This window comes from Salmo salar, chromosome 02, assembly GCF_965601325.2.
Source record: "Salmo salar chromosome 02, fSalSal1, whole genome shotgun sequence".
Classification (NCBI taxonomy): Eukaryota; Metazoa; Chordata; class Actinopteri; order Salmoniformes; family Salmonidae; genus Salmo; species Salmo salar.
The window spans coordinates 52,432,199-52,454,571 of record NC_138292.1 but is presented as its reverse complement, the minus strand read 5'-3'; the positions used below and the strand labels follow the sequence as shown (position 1 = coordinate 52,454,571).

General features: G+C 45.7%; 1 protein-coding gene across 3 annotated transcripts in view; it reads right to left on the bottom strand.

The window, feature by feature from the left end:
- The window catches only part of LOC106586244 (protein jagged-1b), a 31,908-nt gene extending 12,356 nt beyond the window's left edge, over positions 1-19,552 (bottom strand). For 2 of the 3 annotated variants that reach the window (XM_014173309.3, XM_014173327.3), the window contains exons 1-12: positions 19,207-19,552; positions 18,426-18,728; positions 12,519-12,576; positions 10,021-10,278; positions 9,152-9,212; positions 7,788-7,918; positions 7,288-7,407; positions 5,336-5,449; positions 3,118-3,231; positions 1,758-1,871; positions 999-1,045; positions 249-422 (exon numbers count right to left, since the gene is read on the bottom strand). In XM_014173309.3, the coding sequence (XP_014028784.1) occupies positions 249-422; positions 999-1,045; positions 1,758-1,871; positions 3,118-3,231; positions 5,336-5,449; positions 7,288-7,407; positions 7,788-7,918; positions 9,152-9,212; positions 10,021-10,278; positions 12,519-12,576; positions 18,426-18,728; positions 19,207-19,278 (1,566 nt within the window). In that variant the 5' untranslated portion in view covers positions 19,279-19,552. The remainder of the gene's footprint in view (positions 1-248; positions 423-998; positions 1,046-1,757; positions 1,872-3,117; positions 3,232-5,335; positions 5,450-7,287; positions 7,408-7,787; positions 7,919-9,151; positions 9,213-10,020; positions 10,279-12,518; positions 12,577-18,425; positions 18,729-19,206) is intronic. The other variant, XM_014173318.3, reaches the window with a different exon arrangement.
- Between the last annotated feature and the right edge of the window lie 2,821 nt (positions 19,553-22,373).

The window sequence follows — 22,373 nt, the reverse complement described above, 5'->3', positions numbered from 1 at the left end:
GAAATACGGTATCTGACCGTGGATCAGTGGTTTGAGGTGACTGCAACTTACTCTGGATTTATTCAAGATAAGTTGGCCCTAACCACAGATCTAGGATCAGCTTATACTACCTCCAATCCTAACCATAAACCATTACAAGGATGCAGCAATATCTGCTCCTGGATCAGTGTTATGGTTTGAGGTGACTTGGACCAACTCTGGGTAGGCTCTGGGCACAGTGAGGGGGTGTGGTGCCAATCTCTGCTCACCTGACAGAAGTTGCCAGAGAAACCGGGCAGGCACAGGCACTGGAAGCCATTGACGTCGTCCTTGCAACGGCCGTCATTCAGGCACGGGCCACTGGCACACTCATCTACGTCCTTCTCGCAGTGCTCGCCGCCGAAGCCTGACGGACAAACGCAGCGGTACCCGTTCACCATGTCCTAGGGAGGGGAGGAAAAGGGGGGGGGGGGGGGGAGAGAAGAGAGAACAGGGTGTTGGGGGTGAGTGTGGGAGGTACAGAACGGGGTGGTGAGGAAAACAAGCCATTGTTAAATTAAAGGGTTGGAAAATAATTAAGACATTTATTTTTCCTGGCAGGGGACGAGAATGTTTATGGTAATCTGATCTATTGTAGTCATGAAGACCTTCCACCTACTCCCTCCCATTCTCCCCTCCGCCACAAGCATTCATGTCTTCTGCCCCGCTCTTTGTTAGCATTGCCCGAGCAACTCTGTCATGTCTGTGTTCTGAAAGCATGTCTCAGCAGTTTGCTATTTTTAAACCTGCCATAAAGGGGAAAAAAGGGGGAGAAAGAGGGGGAGAGAAAGCAGCCAAAAACAACTCCAATATGCCAGGAAGTATCTGAAGTATGTCAATCCACCAGGACCGGTACATTCCAGAAAAATAACACATCTATGTCCCAAATGGCACCCTATTCCCCATGATAGGGTTCTGGTCAAAAGTAGTGCACGATATAGGGAATAGGATGCCATTTGGGAGAAACCCAATAAACCTACCTTGCAGGTTCCCCCATTTTGACACTGGTCCTGGCAGTCATTAATATCTGCGGAAACAATTTGTAACAATCAAATAAAAATAAACAAACGTATACAATTTGAGCTCCGCCGAGGAGAGGCCTTGATAAGGCTTCCTTGTCAAGATTTCCCACAAGCTTTCCTCAAGATAAGCCTTGTTCGAGAATGGGTGGAAAAATAAAAAAATAGAAAAAAAAAAGGGGCCTCGGTGCACTGGGGCTTCACGCGATTGCTTGAGCGCCCATGTTATTTGGATGTTATCGTCTGCCCGGCTGTGCAAGCAGACAATGGCTCGAGAAAAATGTGCATTATTATTATTATTAGTAGTAGTAGTAGTAGTATTTGTTTTTTTCCTCTCGTTCAATTTCAGACGGACCACTCCAGAACTATTAGTCCAGGACCAAATAAATACAAAAATAAAAACACTGAGCCAGCCTCAGTCCTAGCCGTCATTGTCATAAACTCACTTCCAAAACTGACCCTAGAACAGTTGTTTAAAGTTGCTACTGGCACTTGACGTGCCATTGCTTCATTTTAGAACAGGGGTGTGCAACTTTTGACTCTGGAGATTGAATGGCAGGGTGAGCAGGCTTTTGTTCTACCCTAGCACGAACACACTTCAACTAATCATACTTTCAATTGCCAACCATGATTAGTTGAATTACCCATGTTAGTGCTGGGCTGGAACAAAAGCCTGTTTCCCCTGCTGCTCCCTGGAACCAGAAAATAAAAAAAACTCACTGGTGTCGCAGTTCTGGCCCATCCAACCGGGGAGGCACTCGCAGAAGTACCCTCCAATCAGGTTGCGGCAGGAGTTGGCATTCAGGCAGGGGTCGCCTTCGCACTCATTGGCGTCTGAAACCCACAAAACATTTCATTCCTTCATTGGGCATGCAACTGCGAGGTGTCGGCAGCCATAGGAATAGAATTTAGAATCGTTTCCCCCGTCATCCACCCATTGACTTGGGGATGCCTATTCTAGGAATTTTATTTCTATGGTCTTTTCTGGTGGTCTGCTGCGGTTCGCATTCAAACCGCGTCAGAGCCAGTCCCCATGGCGAAAGGCAATTGGGGACAAACAAACACAAAATGTGCCAGGAGGGGTGAAGGGTAGTGGATCAAGGCAGCAGTGAAGAGTTATCCTCTTGCTCCTCACACTAAGGGGTGAGGAAGGGGTGACAGACACATACGGGTGAGAAGGAGTGTGGGGGGGGTAGTTGTTAGTGGAGGGTGAGAAGGAGTGGGAGGGGATAGCTGTTAGTGGATTAAGACAGAAGTGAAGCGTTAGAGGCACCCATCCTCTCACTCCTCATTCGAAGCACTTTAAAACACACTGCCATTCCTCAAAAGGATGATCCCCCGGCTTAGGAAACCCCACATTATCCCTGCCCCCAGAGGATTCCCAAAAGCAGCCATGGAATGGAATGCCGAAGGAACCATGCCCGTTTCCAAATCCTCACACTAGAGCGCCACCAAAAGACAAGGGTGGTATGACGAATATGCACTTAGAAGCTTATCTAATGTCAGTTTGTAGATTTCCCCCCCCCCCTAATGGTTAAGGTTCAGATTTGGAGAGTGTAAGCTGTTCCTAGATCTGTGCCCTAAGGAAATCCTCTAATTGTAGCAAGGTGGTTAGAAGTTGCCCTCAGTTTCCTAGATCGGTGGTTATCTTCAACCATTAGTGAGAGAAGAGATATTTGATCCTGTATCAGTGGGCCAAATAAAGTATATAATTTACCAACTCCGTAGTGGGCATAGAGATCAATACTCTCTCAATGGTAGTAGGATATAGAGATGGTAGTGGAATAGAGAAGGACTAGGTTGTTGTTGTGAGATAGAAGGTGGAGGTTTGTAGGATATAAGAGTACTCAGTTGTTTCTGTGATAGAGGGGATATAGTAGAGGAGTTGCATGGGGTTTGTGGGATATAGGAGGTAAAAAAAAAAAAAAAAATGGATAGAGGATGAATGAGAGCTCAGTGGTCGTATGATAGGGTTCAAACTAGATGGCCAAGATGCAAAGTTAAACTTTGCAACTTGGCCAAATAGTGACGACCGTATGATAGAGGAGGTGCAGGGTGTTGGGATAGAGGACTGACTGACCGATGAGGCAGGTCTTGCCGCTCCACTGGAAGGGACAGGTGCACTTGAAGCCGTTGACCTGGTCCTGGCAGGTGCCCCCATGGCCACAGGGGTTGGGGAAACACTCGTCCACATCTGGGGGGGTGGGGGGGGGGGGGGGGTGGAGGACAAGTGTGTTACGACTACATGTGGAATGTCAAATCAACACAAAATACATTTACGTTTTTAAAGTCATGTCCCCGCCGTCCTTGCCTATTCCTAAATAAGTCTATATAACACACTGGTTGTTCAACTCTTAACCCCTATTAATATCACAAACATAACTGGAGTTATAACCTGTTTTAGGAGGGCATGTCATTCATCTATTCAATTTACAATCTCAAAACGGTAGTGGAGAAATGTCAACAGGGACAATTTCTTCACATCTGTCATTGGCGAACAAGTTGCTTGCAAAGAAAACAAGCCTGGTTGGCACCATGAACAAAGCGAGAATGGTGCTCGCTCCCTCTGTGCAAAATAAGGCACCTGCACATCAGCAGTACTCTACAACGGTGCTGAAGAATGAGTGTTGTCACACTTTACCAATGCAAGGCAAGAAATAACGTTTGTATCATGAGCACCAGCGACAAAGAGAAAACTATTATGAACTAATACCTATCAAAGCTATTTCAACATACTTACTTTACACCACTGGATGCGTATTAAGTAAAACTACTTTGAAGTACTACTTAAATATTTTGGGGTTACCACTGCATTCCTAAAGAAAATATGTACTTTTTAACTCCCATACATTTTGATTGCTTAGCAGGACAGCAACATTGTCTAACTCACGCATTTATCAAGAGAACATGTGGTCTTCCCTACTGCCTCCGATCTGGCGGTCTCACTAAACACAAATGCTTCGTTTGTGAATGATGTCTGAGTGTTGGATTGTTCCCCGTGCTACCTCCCCAAAAAATTATATCATCCCGTCTCGTTTGCTTAATATAAAAGGAATTTTAAAGGATTTATAGCATTTACTTTTGATACTTAAGTATATTAAATATACTTTGAAACCTTAATAGAAAATGACTCAAGTATGACAAGTGGAATTCTTTCCACCGCTGTACGCGTTGCCATATTTAGATCAACTTATACAATGCGTTTTTCCTATGAGAAAAATGATCCTATTGTTTTCTATAGGTTGTGGATTTTTGGGGGGATCAGATGGCACAGCTGCACAGTGAAAGGAGAAACTCGCCGCTGGCCTGTCACTGTGTTCTACAACATGCTTGACTTGGCTGCCATCAACACACGTGTTGTTTAAGCTGTGCATGAACCCCATGAGCAGGAGAGACTTCATGGGTCTAGCACACGGGCTACGTGAGAGACATACGAGGACCAAGGCAGCAGCAAAGATTCCACACGAGCAATTGCGCAAGCCAAGTAGAAACTGCCAGGTGGGCAGATCCACTCGCTACAAAACACAAAACCTGTTTCAGCTGCAAGCGACTTGTTTGTGCGAAGTGTTGCAAGCGACAAACATTTGTGTTGACTGTTAGAACAAGGGACAACACCTAAATAAAGAGCCAACTGCTGCCATTACGTGAAGATGCACAACATCCCAAGCACAAGCAGGGCCACAATTAATGTGTTTAATAACTGATAATAAATGGGCTATTTTTGACTGCGGTCATAAAATTGACACATTCATTATAATGCCATTATTTCTTTTGTGCTGATTTTCACTATTTATCATCAAGCACAAATGGTGCCAATACTGATGTTTATGCAACTGAGATTTTCTTCAATTGACCACGCGTCTTGCTGACAGACCATGTGTCTTGTTGGTTTGGTTACTTGTATTTGTGTTGTCGTTGTAAAAAGAAGCGGTTACTGTGTTCCAACGCACATGCTTTTTGTTTCAGTTTTAATGAAGGCACTCCACAAATAAAATAGATTTTACACTTGAAATTCTACGTTTAGTGATTTTTCAATTTTTTTTTTTTTACATACAGTACCATAAACTAATGAAAATATTATGTTCTTTCCCCCTCAAAATATTTTATTTTAAATGTTGCCTACGACCTTCATAAAACACAACCAGATAATTATTTTTACGATAGTCAAATATATTTCATATATGCTGTTAGAATGTTGATGTCCAAAAGACGCGTCATCGGCACGAACAAGGCCAGTATAATATTGAATTTAAAATGACCTAAACCTCAGGTATTACATACTATAATGTATTACTTACTGATGCTGCAGGAGGGGCCACTCCAGCCGGGGCCACACTGGCACTCGAAGCCCTGACTGGTCTCCACACAGCTCCCTCCGTTAAAACAGGGCTCCGACAGACAGGCATGCTCTGCTATGGACCGAGAGACAGAGCAAGAGGTAGATTGAGCGGGTAAAAGGGAGAGGGATGGGAGTGAGAAGGGAGAGAAAGAAAGGGGAGAGAGGGGAAAGGTGGAGAACAGATGGAGAGTTAAACTCCTAAACTCAGTTAGTTCTCACACTGCATGAGGGTGAGGTGGGTTTTTCCCCTCGCTGCTGTCGGTTCCCAGCAGCTTTCTCTGGCCCAGCATGGCTACAGCCAGTGGAGTGGAAAGCCCCTTTGACCTCTCACTAACCAGCTCTGGACCACACCGCAAGACGAGGAGCGAGAGGGGGAAGGAAAGAGAGAGGAAAAGATAAAGAGTGCTGAGTGCAAGAGAAATAAACAGAACAAGAGAAAGAAAGAACAACATTTCTCACTGAGAAAGACACAGAAAGAAAGCGAGACAGAAAGAGGGTCCGTTCCCCCACTAGGCCTACGTCGTAAAAAAAACAAACAAAAAACATCCCCTCTCCCATTTCACTCTCACTAGCCCCCCAGGGCCCTAGCCCTATAGCCTTAGCGTTTACTCTAGCCAGCTAGCAGGAAATCGTCTGTCACGGCATGCTGACCCGCCAAGCGACGCACCGTGACTTCCACCCAAGCGTAAATCATTGTCCATCCCTTCGCGGGAGGACGAGAGAAGACAGGAGAGAAGAGAATAGCAAACTCAAGTCACGACGGATTCCTCCGCTCAAATCAATTAATGCTGCATTCTTTGGCTGGCAGATCGAGGTAGCATCCCAAATGGCACCCTATTCTCTATATAATGCACTACACCTCTGGTCAAAAGTAGTGCACTGAATAGGGTGCCATTTGGGACTCCCACGAGGGGGGAGGCCCTGAGGGGGAGATGACTGTTGATTGGTGTCAGCGGGCTAGGGGCAGGGGAGGAAGAGAGGGGGATATAGGGAGGGAGAGAAGGAGCACAGGAGGGGGGTTTAATGTTGTTGGGTATGGCTGGGAGAGAAAAAGAAAAGGAGAATTCAGGCTTGGCTGGAATCCCCCTCTTCTTTCCCTCGTTCTCTCCCTCCACTCCCTCGCTCTCAAGATGACCGGTGATAGTTTTCAAACCCTCGCTACAAACAGAGGTGGCAACTGTCCCAGACAAACACAGAGCGGGCGTGTTTGACTGCCAACGCCTACAGGGAGCTTTCCCCTCAATTAGCTGAGTCATGCCTCCATTGACCCCCATACAAAACAAGGGCCATCTACTTATCCTAATGATCAAATTCAACCCAACTTCATTGAAATGTTCTCAACTCAAAAAAACTAAAGAAATGACATATACAACTCTATGACATCCCTATGATCAAAACTCAAACTTTATAGAAACCAACCTTGATTCAAACAATTGACACAAGGTTAGCTCCGTTACTGCGTCTCCTTCCGTTCCCCTTGACGATACCTTAATGAGGTCGTCACCTCCTGGCCGGAGTGACGCGGGAGACCGCCCCACGAACGGAACCTCCCTGGATGGGGTTAAGCACGGGGCTGACCCCCCCTAACCCCTGAACCATGACCCCTCGACTTCCCACCCCGTCGCACCACATGACTCAGATCTCACCGACCAGTCTTGAGAAAACAAATACCTTGTTCTCTTAATCGTCACCAGAAAATGAAAAAAGTTGAGTGGGAGACAGGAGAGAGATTCTCCAACGTAGTAGATTAGCTGCGCTTGAGCGTCCAAGACTAATTTCCCTCTGGGACAATAAAGTTAATCTTGTTTTCTACTCCAATTTCACTCTCATAAGGAATAAACATTGAGTGGAACCAGACCCCAGACACTACAAGCGACTTACCTATTTACACACACACGTCAGGCGACTCACCTTTCTCGCAGTTGATACCAGAGTAGCCGTCAGGACAGGCACAGTGGTACTTGTCAGGTCCAGTGTTGCTGCAGGTCCCCATGTTCTGACAGGGCTGGAACGTACCACATGTGTTCAGGTCTGGAAGACAGGGAGGGAAAAGTACGAGTGTGTTGGTACTTCACAGCAAATGGACGAGTGTGTTTGTGAGGGCACCAGTTATCAGCTGTATATCTATCTACAGAGCAGAGGGGTATACCACAAAGCAGGATCAACGAGTTAGCCAGCTAACTTGCCTAAATATTCATTAAAAAAAATAATATATCTCTCTCTCACACACACACACACAAATTGACTCAACAACCAAAAGCATCTAAGTTTAGCTAGAACCAGAAAATCAGTAGGCCTATTTATGGTTGTTATCAAAGTTAGCTGGCCAACTCAATGACCATGCTTTGTAGTATACCTCTCTGGTGTGTATTTGCATGTGTGTATTTGCATGCGTGCATGTGTATGCTTACCTTTGTCGCAGAGCTGGCCGCCAAAGTTTGTGTCACAGAGGCACTGCCACGGTTCCACGCAGCTTCCGTGCACACAGCCCGGGTGAGGGATGCACTTATCACAGTACTCGCCCTGCCAGCCGTACAGACACCTGCAGGACACACACACACACACGATAAGTATTCAATGCACGGGACAACTGATCTTAACAAAAATACACATTCAGTGCTTGACACTATCCCGCTTAAACACACAAACACAATGTAACACACAAATGGGTTGGGCTGGGCTAAGGCTGCTCCTTGAGTAAGTAAAAGTGCTTGTCTGGACAGGCCACTAGCAGGGGTAAACTTCTCACTGAGCCATTAGGATAACAGAGCGAATCGTATACACACACACCACTTATCATTCATTCCTGGTATCCATGCCCAGCCCACCTTTGCTTCATGCAATGGATAACTATCCCAGATACCCAATATATACACCTCCTACCGAATACATAATTTGCTACTGAAAGGCTTGAATGAGAGCTGCAAAATCTATCAAAATGGAGGAAATGTGAAAGCATCAAAAGTACCCATTTCACTGCAGCCTCCCGTCAGAATCAGATGCGCGTTTGAGTTCAGAAGAAGCTATAGAAGCTTCTCCGGAATCGCCACAACATGCTAACTTCTCCTACCGCCACTTCCGATTGTTTCTTGGCTGTGAGACTAAAGGGGCTAAATCAAAGCGTAGCGCTGAAGGGAGGTGAAAGAGGATGGGGTTGGGGGTGGGGAAACAGACAGGTGAAAGAAAGAAAAAAAATCCTTTGAATTTGAGAGCGGTCTTTGAGACCAGATTCCACTGCCGCCAACATTAAGCTCTCACCACTCTGGGGGCCCCTGGCAGACGTGTGCAAAGGGTGGTCGCGATAATGTCCAACCACCCCACATAAACTCCCTTCCCAAAACATGCAAAGGTTCGGGCCCTTCACAGCTCTGGATGATGGGAGGGGGATTCATTGGGTTGTGCTTATTAGGGCACGCAATGTAAAACTTTAAAACAGTCACTTCCTGCTTCAGTCTGTATTCTTCTGTTTGGTGCCTAACGAACACATCACGTTCTAGGGTTGTGAGTTTGATTGCCACGTATAGTAACGTATACAGTGTTATCTAAGACACTGCCAAAACTGACTACGTCTCCATCGAGTCTTGTGCCAATCCAAAGTGGACAGAACACATGGTATTGGGAATTCCCCCTGCCAATGGTGTCATTTCCATGTTGAACAAGGGTATTGCTGAGTGACAACAAGTCGCAGTGAGATTTTGAGTCTGGCTCTTTTCAGGGAGCTTTTTACTAACTTAGGTTAGATGAAAATGGTTGTGTTGGGAAAAGGGGTGCTTACTTGCAATCTCCGGGCAATTTACAGGAACCATGTTCAGTGCTGCAGCCTTGCCTGCAAATAGCTGAGAGTGAGAGAGAAAGAGAATGAGGTAGGAAGTAAAGGAGAAAGCAAGAGGGAGAGAAAGAAAGTCAAGTCAAGTGTGGTGACGGTGAGAGACAGCAAGAAATTCACAGGGGGGGAAAAGTAAGAGTGACAAGAGAGAAAAAACACAGAGTCAGCATGATGATGTCAGACAGCTCCCCCTCCCCCATCTCATCTCCAAACTCGTGGGAATGTCCTAAGCTCCAACCGGGGCAGTAATCCTACAAAATCCAAGACTTATCCCGGAGCCCTGCCATCGCTCCCCGCTAGGATACTAAGGCCTAGGGGTGCGCTGGTGCGTTGCAAACAGCCCAAATTCCAAACGGCAACGCTAACCATTTGTAAAAGCCTGCCGGGCCAGTCGTGGCCAAAATCTGCTGCGTTAAGACAATATGCCCTCGTGTCAATGGGTGAAGAAGCCAGCTTGACCCCCACCCCTAAATTATATGATTTAGCCTAGTGTTCATTCTCTCTCTCTGGTCGGTATTCACCTCAACGCAATTGCTGTCAATTGTGGGCCATTGTTACTTTCAATAGTTTTGGACTTGCCATAATGACAGCATGCTAACAAAAGTCGCTAAAGCACAAGTTGCCCTTAAAAGGCCCACTTATTTATATAATTTAAATTATATATTCCAATTGATTGTTGATGAATGTCACTTGATGAATGCCTTTTGAACTTTGTTCAAATGTCTAACCTCATGTAAAGAAAGTTACTTCTTTAGCTTTTGACTTCACGTTGCTGTAAAATTACAGACAACTACTTCGGTTAAATCCCTCCCTCTTACCAGTGCTGCATTCTGGTCCAGACCACCCTTCGAGGCAGGTCTTGTTGCCGTTGTGGTCGCAGTTGTAGTGGCCAAAAAAGTCGTTGCGCGGACGGCAGAACTTGTTGCAGCCGAAACCGTAGTAGTGCTCATCGCAGCTGACCCGGATCTGGTACTCGAACTGGCCCACCGGCCCGTTGTGCTTCAGGCTCTGCCACTGGCGGCTGGGGTTTATCATGCCCGACTGAACAGCCTTCTCGATCCTCTCGCCTCCCACGCCTGACGGAGGGAAATGGATTGCGGAGAGAGAGAGAGAGGAGTCAGAGGGACTGGTAGGAAACACATGGGCATAAGGTGGAGGGGGAGGCAAAGACAAATGCAGTCATACAGACAGACACAATACATACACAGAAGAAGTCAACACACGATGTGAATGCCCATTCAGCAAGACCAAGCATCTTGCTTTGGGTCATTTTAATGCCACTTCTCAGTCTTTACTAGTACAGAGTCTCCAAATATCAGTGGGTAAATGCCCAAACATGAATTGCCATCCAAGTCTACTGCTGCCAACAGACATAAGAGGTGATGCTCCCTTCTGTCCCTGCCCCCTTCGCCACCCTCTGCTACCCCTGCACCCAAACAAAACTCGACCTCGCCGGGGTCAGCACTCGAGGGAAAGAGGACGGCATCACTACCATGCCAGCGCTGCCATGTCACTATGTTAGGGCAGTGACTGCCCTAATCCCATTTTCCATGAAGAAGTCCTCTGGTAGTCAAGAAATACAGAAAGGCAGTAATGCAAACAACGCATATTATTATTTTTTTAACTGTTTCAAACAGTCTGCCCACTTAAATTCTGTTCAGCCTCTGCGAGCTTTGACAAGGGGGCGCGAAAAATAACAAAAACTTAAGCGTCGAGTTTGTTTACTCTTTTCTTGGAGGGAAAGCTGCTTTGTTACGGCAGTGCTAGTTGTAGTGGCGGGCCGTAGTAGTAATATTTCATGCCGTTCTAGAACCCTGTGCATGGTATTTCGCCAGTGGAGTGCAAAGTGTGGTCGGGGTGAGGTGACGCCCTCTCACTACCTGAGGCCCGGAATAGTTTGACGGCGAGGGGGTTGTGGTTTGGCAAAATGGACAAAATTAACCCAGGGTCCTCGAACCCCAAAAAATAAAAGACCTGGAAGCAAACTGTGACCCACCATATCAAACAGGAAAACCCTGGGACGGTTGACGGTGCGAGAAATAGCCAACCTCAAGAAACTGTACTGTCCTGGTGATTTGACCAAACATTTAAACCTCCCAGTCCTGTGGTGAATACCGCTCGGGGGAACGAGTCGAGTCGGCACCAACATGATAGTTACCTCGGTAACTTGTAATTTAAGCTTATGTAAGCACAATTTAGAGAGACGCTAACTCTAGACTAAGGTTAGCCGTAGCAGTGTATCTGGATAGCATTAGCAGCACAACTGTGATAGGCTTTTAATGAGTCTGCTTATTGGAGGCTAACTGGCCACGTGCCAAGGGCACTTAGCTTGTTGACGCTAAGTGAGACAGTCAATATTTGGCCTGTCCTCGTTTGGCCCTCTTCCTTGGCAGACGTTTTCATTGATCTAGCTGGCTTGTTGTGTGTGCTTGTCGGCGGGAGGGCTTTCGAAAAATAAAGTCTTCAACCTCACACTAACCTTTTTGCATTTGGGCTTTATTGGCCCGAATGCGATGATTAGTTTCATGCTCGATGTAGACTTGGCTGTGGTGGAACTACTGCCCTGCCCTCCTTCTGGGCCAAAGCACACCTGGACAGGGGTCAGCGTACCCTGGGGCCGATTTAACACTGGAACTATAATGGTTCCCTGAGGAATGCCAAATGCAACACAGCCTTAACTCCCACTGACTGCCTAACAGTCGGGCTGAAAACAAACAACGCACAAATCTGTAGTGTGATCTCCATCTCCTCCTCACTCTCTCCCTTACCAGTCTATACTACCGTCACTGTTTTCTGAATGAGAATATTGTGTAAAATGACAGTTGAGAGCTAAATCGATGGTAGGGGAGTACGAGAGCCAGAGGGAACGACTCAAGGTTCTTTATGCTTGATAGTTTTCTGCCCAATGTTGGTCAGTAATACCAACCAATGGCTTTTCAAATGGGGGAGGGGGGGGTGAATGTGAGTATCATAAAGGCCAATGTGTGAGTGTGTACCCCACACACAGAATGGTGGCATGACCATGACCTGCCATCAGTCAAAGCCTATAAAAACATTTTTATAAGCACAAGTAACATTTCCCTGCCTCCCACCCCCCCTTACCAAGAAATGAAGCCCCCCCCCACACACCTCTGCCCCTTTACACAAATGTGACCGCTTTACAGGTTCCTTATTTTTGTCCTGGGATCACCACTTCCAGGTCACGGGGTCATGTGGCTTTTGTAATGTGAAACCAAATGGAATAAATAAATAAATATATATACCTATACACACACACACACAACGAGGTAACATAATGGTGGGGGATAATACTCACTGCCCGTTGAAGAGTCGTTGTTGAAGTCCAAGGCCTCCACGATCAACGTATAGGACCTCTGGAGAGAGAGAAGATTGATAAGACAGAGAGAGGTGTCAGGTAAAATAAGTCACAGCTGCGTTAATCCTTTCACCCCTGGCTGATACAGGTTTACTTTTAGATTCCTTTCTGCATAGTTCCTGCTAACAGAGTTGGCTATAGGTTACTTCTTATTTAGCCTACTGTTTGAATGGACATAACATATTGGCAGAAATCTAAAGATGGGGAAGAGAAAGTCCCATTTGAGGTAATAACTGTTCTTAGATCTGGTATAACATCAATGCAGTGTGTACCTTTATCAATAAAACAAAACATTTCTTTATAGGCACACATTCACAGGGAATAGTGTAAATACAGCCAAACTCCTTCCCATTCGTGAGCACACACACACACACACACACACACACACACACACACACGAGCCGCAAGCGAGTGGGTATGGTGGCGTTTAACGCCGTGTCTGTCCATATGTTGCAGATTAGAGAGAGCGCGGCTATACCCCCCCGAGGCGCCAGCAGCCCTCTGATCCGGGCGGGCTAAGCCACTCTCCCTTCCAGCAACCCACCCCAAAACTAAACCACTGCTTTCTCCTCCCCGGATAGAGCGAGATCAAGGGTGGCGATAGAGCAAACCGCTGGCATTGTTTAAAAACATCCTGGGTTCCTTTCCTTTATTTTTCCCTTCCAGTGCACTGTGAGTAGTTAAGCGTGGAGCGACTTGAGGGCGCTGTAATAGGTAGAATAGAATGGTTGAGGTAGTGGGTATGCATCTCTGCTGTGTGTGCATGCGCGCGTGTGTGTAAAAGGCCATTTCAGTGTGTGTATACTTGTGTGTGCGTCGTGGTGACGGGGATCCATTATTTCGGCACCTCTTTGAAACTCTGTCTCTCTTAAGGCCCCCATCGCTCTCACCGGTATCGGATAACAGACAGCGGAGAGCCGTGGAGGGCTGGGCTGAGGGGAGGAGTGTGTGTGCCAGAATGTGTGTATGCGGGCCTTCATTCATTTGAGACTGTTGTGTACAATATCATGAGTTTATCTGGGTGCATCATATATCGGTTTGTGTGTGCATGTGTGCGCAAATAAGCGTACGTGCATGCCTGAATTCAAGTGTGTGTGTGGGTCCATACTTGGCTCCAGTCAGAGGGCCTCTCTCCACTCGCGACACTCACTTGCCAACAGTCACATGAGCACTCCTTGTAGCACTTGTCAATGAAGCTCCAAAAATATGAGGGGGGGGGGGGGGGGGGGGGCGGAGGAAAGAAGGGTGTGTGGTGGTGGAAACAGGGGGCGATGAGGGGGTTGGGGTGGTCGGGGCAGACAGCACTCGCTCGTTCTTTCCCTCCCTCTCCCTTGGAGGCATGCCCGGCCTCTTGTGTGGGGTTTATGGCCTTGCCACTTTGTCCCATTTAAACAAACACAACGCTGGTTCGCTGGCACACATAGCCCTGCACAGCATAGCAGCGGCTGCAGCTAGCTACATTGTTCCATTGAGTCACTGATCGTTATCTTATATGGATGTCAGTCTAATTACTGGTTATTACTCCCAGGAAATCCAGATGATGTCAAGATTTGAGGGAAACCACACAGCAGCACCAACTGTGTGTGCAGCCATTTTGCATAACATGATAAGTGATCATAACCATTGAAATGGAGAGACAAGCTAAACTGTGGTAGCCAAGTCAACTCAACTTTCTTATACTATCCAAAGCTTGCGAATTTCACTTGGCTAGCTTCACAATTTAAAAAGCACTGTCCTCAAATAAACTCCAGTAAAAACTGTTCTTTCCTCACAAATATAAAAAAAATATTTCAAAACATTTCCCCCTCCCAAACCCATTCGGTTAGTACATGCCACCATTCGACTGTGCCAAAGTAATGTTTACCAAAACAGTAAATAGTAGCCAGGTAAGAAACCAAAGCACACCATCCCCTCTTTCCCCAGACTAGTGGTGCCTCGCCCACTTTCTCCCCTACGTCACGCCCTCCTTGCTGCAATATGATTGAGTATTTTTGAAACGGTGCCTAACTACATGCTTCGTACACAGTTTTGGTTGAGGACAGAGGCACGGCTGGGCGCTTTCGCTAGGCTGAGATAAGTGTGGGAAAAAGCAAGTGAAATGAGCAGACAAGCCTGGGCACGTCCAGGAAGGGAGTCGGCTGGGTGAGTAAGTGCCTGTGTTTTGCAGAGCAGTAGGAGCAGGGCTCACGCTATGGTGGCCTGAAGGGGAACTTTTGGGGGAAAAAAGGATAAAGTCATCGTTGCCCACATGCTTTATTCACCACCGGAAGCCCTTTATCAAAGGTCAACTGATATGGGGCCAGTTTCACAGACACAGATGTTAGGGTTGAACTGGCTATTTGTTTGCATAACTTATATAATATACTGGGGAAGCTATGCTAAGTACATAAACTACGAGTAAATCATCTGTTGAAGACAAGAACTACAACCGGCAACAGGAAGTGCGTCACGACGCTGGGATCAGACTACACGCCGACGACAGGAGGAGCAAGTTTTAACCACGCTCCTCCTCCCTCGGACAGGCCAGCATTGAGCAGGAAATATCTCTGAGTATAAAAGAGAGAACAATAGGATGTGTCGTTCTCTTCTTCTCTGTTTTGCCCTGCGAGGTACAAGCTTTCAATGCTTCTCGAACATAAAATGTCCAGTATACGTGTTGGGTCAAAATGTCCAGTTTGACATGAACACTAAAACGAAACTTCTATCTGGACGTGTTGTGCTGAAGATACAAGCAGGCTGTTCGGATTACCCTCACCTCACAAGTCACTGTGTGCTTTCCAGTTTTGTACTGTCGGACCTCTCCCTCTATTAGGCATTCCCCCTGCCTCTCCTGAACACACACACTAGGCCAGATGCAGGTAGTTGAGGCTTTTACAACAATAAGGGAGATGGAGAGAGGGATGGAGAGAAACAGAAAAAGATATGGGGAAACAGAGGCAGACAGATGGATTGGAGAGAGAAAAGAGAACGAGAGATGAGCGAGACTAATAGAATAATCCTTGCTGAGAAGTGAGAGCGAAAAAAAAACCAAACGAACAGAAAAAAAAAAAAACAAGCATCAATGTTGTCACTCTGGCTGAACTCCAGCCCGCTGGTTGACCGTGGGTGGTGGGGGGGGTCTATCCTCATTGGTCTCTATCCTTCTCTAGGCTTTGGCTCTGGGGGCTGCTGGCTGGTGGAATAATAGGCCTACCGGCATTACGCGAGTAAGGCAACCGATGGGCCATAGGGGCCGAACTTCAAAATAATGGCAACTTCAGCACAACGGTTTAGTCTGGGAGCCGCCGAACGAACCGCGACACTGCTGAGTCTACTGCTGCATCCTGTTGCTTACCCCCAGCCACATTATTCCCATCCTGGCCTCCCATTATCTCCCATAATCCTCGCTGCCAGCCCGAGGCTATTGTTCAGCCCCCCCCGTTAATATAAGCTGTCACTGCTTCTGTCTGGCTCGGGCCGTCAAGCCAGGGGCTGAGAGAGAGAAGAGAAAGAGAGAGTAGAGCTCTCCAAGCTCTAAAAAAGAATGAGAGGAGAACAGTGGCCTGTGTCACATGTGAGAGTTCAAAAAGGAGAGAGGGAAAAGAGGGGGAATGAAAGTTCAACCACAAGTAAGATGTTGTTGGCGATACTTTTGGCCATGGCAAGAGGCTGCCATTTGAGAGCCCAATAAACAGACTGACGCACAGAGTGAGGTTGTCTTGGGTCGCCCGTGCCAATTTGGGGTCGGGGTTGTGGACATATAAAACAGACCCAGGGCCACTCTAGCCTAGCCCAAAACGTCTAGCCAAGCCTGGGGTGTATTTTTCATTAGGAACCAACAGAAGCAAACGGACCAAAGTGGGGAGGGACGTACCTAAAGTCATTCAATAAGAAACTCATTTTTGTTGCAAAATGTTTTCCAACGGTGTGCACTAATGAATACGCCCCTGCTTCTTCGAAGTAAGGGGACGGTGACTGCTTCATTTAACACACCAGTTACTATAGGGTGGCAGGGTTAAAAAGATGGAATGTCTTGGGACCAGTCAAGCGCAACCGCCCAGGTTGACAAAGGGCGGTGGGGGAACAAGAGGCCTTTATACTGCCTGTGTTAAGGTCAGGGGCGAGGGTACACGCCCAGACCTTTGTGACTTAGGCAATGTCGACTGCCCCTATACAGTACTGGCATCGTGACCAAAACGCTGAATGACTGTTCAGTTTATGAAATATTTGGGAATATTCCATACTCAGGAATCTCAAGTGTCCACACCTGCGCTAAACAGAACAAAACATTGGCATAGTTCCAAAAGCCCCTATTTCTAGGAATATCCTCTTTACAATCGACCTAGAATTAAAAACATTTTTTAATCCAGATCCTAATTCTATACGAAAATCACTATAAATCCAACATTGCCCTTCCACAACACACATCATTCTTCACCCATTAGGTCTAGCCATGGAGAACACTGTAAGCAAAGGGTTTGGAGGGGGGAAAAAGCTGTCTCCATTAACCATGCCCCCCTTGCAGATGCTCTCCTCCCTCTCTTGCTCCCAGTTCCATTTCTCCCAGTGGGAGGCCTCGTTACCTAGCAACTCCCTCAAACATCCAATCCCTTCATCCCATTGATGACCTGGCACCTCTTCATTGAATGCTGATGAGGCACAAATTTACAATTCATACAAAACAGGGGTTATTGTATGACCACTAATGTAAGTGTGAAAAAAAGCCAATTCCCCATTCAATATTTCATTCAGTTTTCCCCTGAGCTTGTCTTTGTTGTATTTCTGGGCGAACAATCTTGAGTAATTAACCATGTTTCCAAATTGCTAGGTAGAAATTGGATGGAAAAGAAAGTATGCAATAGAACAAAGGCTCCTTAGCTAGGTCTTTTCATAGTGATATTGGAGCATGTCTAGAAAACTATTTGGGGGCCACATCATTGTGTGTCCAAAACATATTTTGATGCTGCCAGGGCAACTTATCTTTATTGAAATATCATCAGTCCACTTTGGTTGTCATGTTCTTTGGTCAACTATGGCCTAATCCTTAAATAATTGCTGGGTTCAACTAGCCTACCTCATTCAAGATTTTTCCTCTCAATTCTCAAAAATGACAGTATAATCTCAGAGAGACAGAAAAAAAAATGAGCTCAAAATATGGATGGCTCATGTCATGAAAATTGTGGCATGGTAAAAAAAAAAAAACGTACACGAGAACAGTCAACCAGAGGAATGTGTATAGTTAATCGAGTGAAGTCTCCGCTTCCTAGGAGCGCACTGTGTGTAAACGCCGTGGCTAGATAACCCAGCTGTTTTATTGCCTATTCTTGCACAAGCCATTGTTTGAGGCTCGGCTACTGGTCGCGCTCTTTGGGAAAAGACAGTGGGGAATGAATCCCGTTTAGGCAGCGCGTCACCAGCAGATTGATGCGACGCTACAGCTCTTCGTAAACGATTAAACCTCTTCGGAATTGCCCAGATTTTTGGTTGAACATTTCAGCCTATTCCCAATTAACTATCGCATAAACACTAGTGATGAGCATTCAGACAGCGCAAGCTTATGGACCACCTCACTTTATTCTCTGCTATTCTGATTGAACAATAACATACTGTTTTTTTGTAAGAATAAGGTAACCCCCTAAAAAAAAGTGGCCCATCAACTTGCATTGTGTAGCCTTGCCTGCCTCACATGACATGCTGACATATCCAAAAGTTACTTAATTTGCCCATCGTTTTTGTAGTCTATTCCATGTCCATTAATCGAAATTGCACTTTGACGAGACAAAATATTGGAAGGTTCAAGATCTCAGCAAACTCGCGCGCCAGAGAGGGAGAATGCGTTACATAAACATAACGACACAATCAACTCACCGGCCAAGCGAAGCTGAACGGTAACACAATCCTGGACTTGTCACTCCTCATGTTCCGCAAAGAAAAAGTATTCCCTCCGACCACGGGTGTTGATGCCGTCCCGAAACTGCATGGGCCCGCGGAAGCGACCTTCAACTGGTACTCCTTTAGACACACTTTAAAATAGGTATCACACTCGTCCCTCGTGCATTTGCGATCTGCGGCATTCCGAGATCCATCGCAGCACACACCAGTCTGCAGTTCGCCATTCACGTTCTGCATCGACACAATTTGCAATTCGAAGTGTCCTGATGCCACAGCCACCTGTTGGGGGGGGGGGGATGTGCAACATTACTTTATTTGAATGCGTCTTGCCTTTTGATACCTTCATTTCAAACTGTCAATCAACATTTATGTAAGCTTGAACATTTCCACCTGTAGAAGTAACGTTAGCTAACAGCTAAATAGAAGTAGATAGCTGCAACAAATCTTAAAGTAGGTAGATAAATGTTTGTTAGCAAGCTAATATCGACATTAGCTAAGTGTGTGATTTGTAGTTACTAACTTGCAACAAACTATTGCAAAGAAACCCCCTTACTGTTATTTTACAGAGGCACGCGTTACTGCTTATTTTGGAACTTTGGAAAAGCAAATTGATGGTGACATGAAAACATGCTCAAGTTTTCTAGTGCATCCACCTAAACCCACAACCAGTTTTTGAAAATGTGCATGTAGAAAACTGTACAATTAGAGCAATACTGTATGGACAAAAGGTGCGAAATAGGCTTGAATATTCACGTACCTTAAACCACATGCATTGCAAGAAGACATGAATAGAAAAAGCAGCACAGCTTGAACTCGGTCTCAAAATCATGCCTTCTGTTTGATAGTGCCGTTTGCTGCGAAACTAAAAGTCCGGCCGACCTACGGCTCTATATACTCCTCCGATTTGAACATGCACGAGTGGAGAACAACACCTTTTGAAAAGAGCATAGATTTCCAATGCAAAATGACCTGCCCCCTTGTCTCACTCTTTTGTCCTTTCGACTATTGTTCTTTTTCTTCATATATTTCTGATCGCCTCTGATACAACAATACCAACGATCTAAGAAAGCGCCGTCTGTGTCTGACTGACTGTCCCAGACTTTACAGCAAGTTCAGGGGAAGAGGGGGCGGGGGCAAATCAAATTGCTGTTTAATATTCATAAGTAGGAGAGGCCCTGAGATCGAAGCCACACCCAATGTTGAATATGCATGTCTGCCCTGCATCGTGTGTTTACTCCATAATCAACTGTGCGAGTGCCATCATACACCACACCTTCAAATAAGTCCATAGAGCACACAGAAAAGTACTTAGCATTTGCTTCATAATTATACATTGAGATTAAGCCTCCTGCAGTGGGTTTATTGATCTTGTGTAGTGTAATCCAATCTGGTGGTAATGAGCAAGATAGTTAATTATTCGTCTTTTATTGGTCAACATTTACATATTCTAATGACGCTACTAAACCTGACCAATATGATACAATGATGTGAAAACCCCTTGATGTCTCTGACAAGTACATGGGATATGTCCAACAAAATTCATGCATATTCGCAGGGAAGCCATTTGATGATGTAGCCATCATCATCATGTGTCTTATTGTCTTGTTTGACAAGGAACATGCCTGCATCCTCATACATCTACTGCCTATTTTCAGTGAGCTGAGACAATAGTAAAAAATCCATATGATCCACATTAATATTGTATTATGTTGCGGATACCCCTATAGTTGACCCCACTGACACGGCCATTGTGGAGCCCAGTGACAAAAAAGCCGAGCTATATCTCCAAATCCCAAACGGACAGCTGTGTGGTATAAGGAGATTTGCTGTTTTTCTGTGGTTGTCCCACAAATTATGATTGAAAAACCAGGAGGACACCCATGAGGGTAAGGGGAGACTTACCGCTGGGTCCCCCTATTGCGGTGACTGTGAGAGAGCCCTTTTTCCAACGAAGTCGCTCCCTGTTCAAAATTTTAGCATGAAAATAATCGCATAATGGGGAGTGCACTGGAGAGCGATGGGAGGGTGAAGGGGTGTAGTAGGGGGGTCATTGATTCCCGTATGAAATAGAGACAAAGGTGGGACAGTCTTTATTCTCAAATTAGAGCAGCTGGGCTCTTCCCCCTTAAAGAGCCCCCATGAATAGATTATGGCCCCTTAACTCAATAGAGACAAACCCCTTTTTTCAATAGAGAGACCCCCCCTTTGCATTGGGGAAAGTGTCGCCTGGATAACTGCGTGACATTTACCCGACGACAACAACAGAGAAGGAGGGTTTAATGAGGCAAAGATAGGCCCCCAAAGGTTTTCAATGGATTAAGTCGACGGTTGTGGCCGAACGACAAACCTCTCTGCTCGTGCCTCGGTGATTCGGCTAAATCTGAAAAGGCAAGTGGGCTGCTACTGCCTGCCTGCTGCCCGCAGGGATCAAATCTCTGCGACGGTTGTCATTCGTCCATTCACTCTGTTCTCAATCTACTTAGGGAAAGGAGACAGCATGCGCTCTATGATCCTGATGAAAGCTTTGCTTCGCTCCTGGCAAAGAAGAAAGAGAAGCCATTGGAGCAGAAGCCAGTGGTTAGGGGTTAAGCTGATATGGTGCCCACTTGCATCTGGTGTTTTGGGCCTTGCAGTGCCCCTACGGTCTAGTCAATGTGCGAACAAAAGCATGATGAGAAAATTGTATCCAATGCAAGCATGTGCTACAACCAGAAGTCTGAATATACTGTATGACATGTCCATTGATTCTTTTGTCTCCAGGATTCTTTTACAAACCAGATCATTTTGACCCATTGATGTAGATAGAGTCCCTCAGAATTTTGGGGTGCATGACGCCTGGGGACCTCAAATCCTCAACCGTATAGCACGTAAGGTTGAGGATTTGAGGTCTCCGGGCGTCATACATCCCAAAAATCTGAGAGGCCACAAAATATGGATGGTTGTGGGGTGGTACGGAGGTTTGAGAATTTAGCATTTTTCAAACACCTGAAACACCTTTTTCTTGCAATCTAGAGCCATAGTCATTATGCTTAATTCTGTGTAAAAAATATGTTTCATTTTCTGAATATAACAACATACCTCTTGAGCTGTCTGTATCGTCCTGACTGGAACCTAAATATGCTTCTCTGCATCTCTGCTAAAATCTAGGTAAAAGATTGAAGGAATGTGAGTCTCATACATTTAGTATTTGCTTGCTTTTCTAAAGTCTACCAACATTGACAGCAGGCATGCCAGCTAAGATTGTTTGACAAGCTAGCTACTCTAACTTCATTGGTAGCTAGTTATGAGGTTGGGAACCTATCTGGGCTATCTAAAGCCAACTTCATAATATTGCCAGGTGGCTAGTAGTATTACAGAGAAAAAATAAATACAGACACACAGTCTTGAAGGAGTACCCACATATGCTGAGCACTTGTTGGCTGCTTTTCCTGCACTCTGCAGTCCAACTCATCCCAACCATCAAGGCAAATGGTGGCTACTTTGAAGAATGTCATATATTTTGATTTGTTTAACACTTTTTTGGGAACTACATGATTCCATATGTGTTATTTCATAGTTTTGATGTTTTCACTATTATTCTACAATGTAAAAATAAAGAAAAACCCTTGAATGAGTAGGTGTGTCCAAACTTTTGACTGGTACTGTATATATATACAGAAGTATGTGGACACCCCTTCAAATTAGTGGATTTGGCTATTTCAGTCACACCCATTGCTGACAGGTGTATAAAATCAAGCACACAGCCATGCACTCTCCATAGACAAACATTGGCAGTAGAATGGCCCGTACTGAAGAGCTCAGTGACTTTCAACGTGGCACCATCATAAGATGCCACATTTCCAACAAGTCAGTTATTACATTTTCTGCCCTGCTAGAGCTGCCCCAGTCAACTGTAAGTGCTGTTATTGTGAAGTGGAATCAACT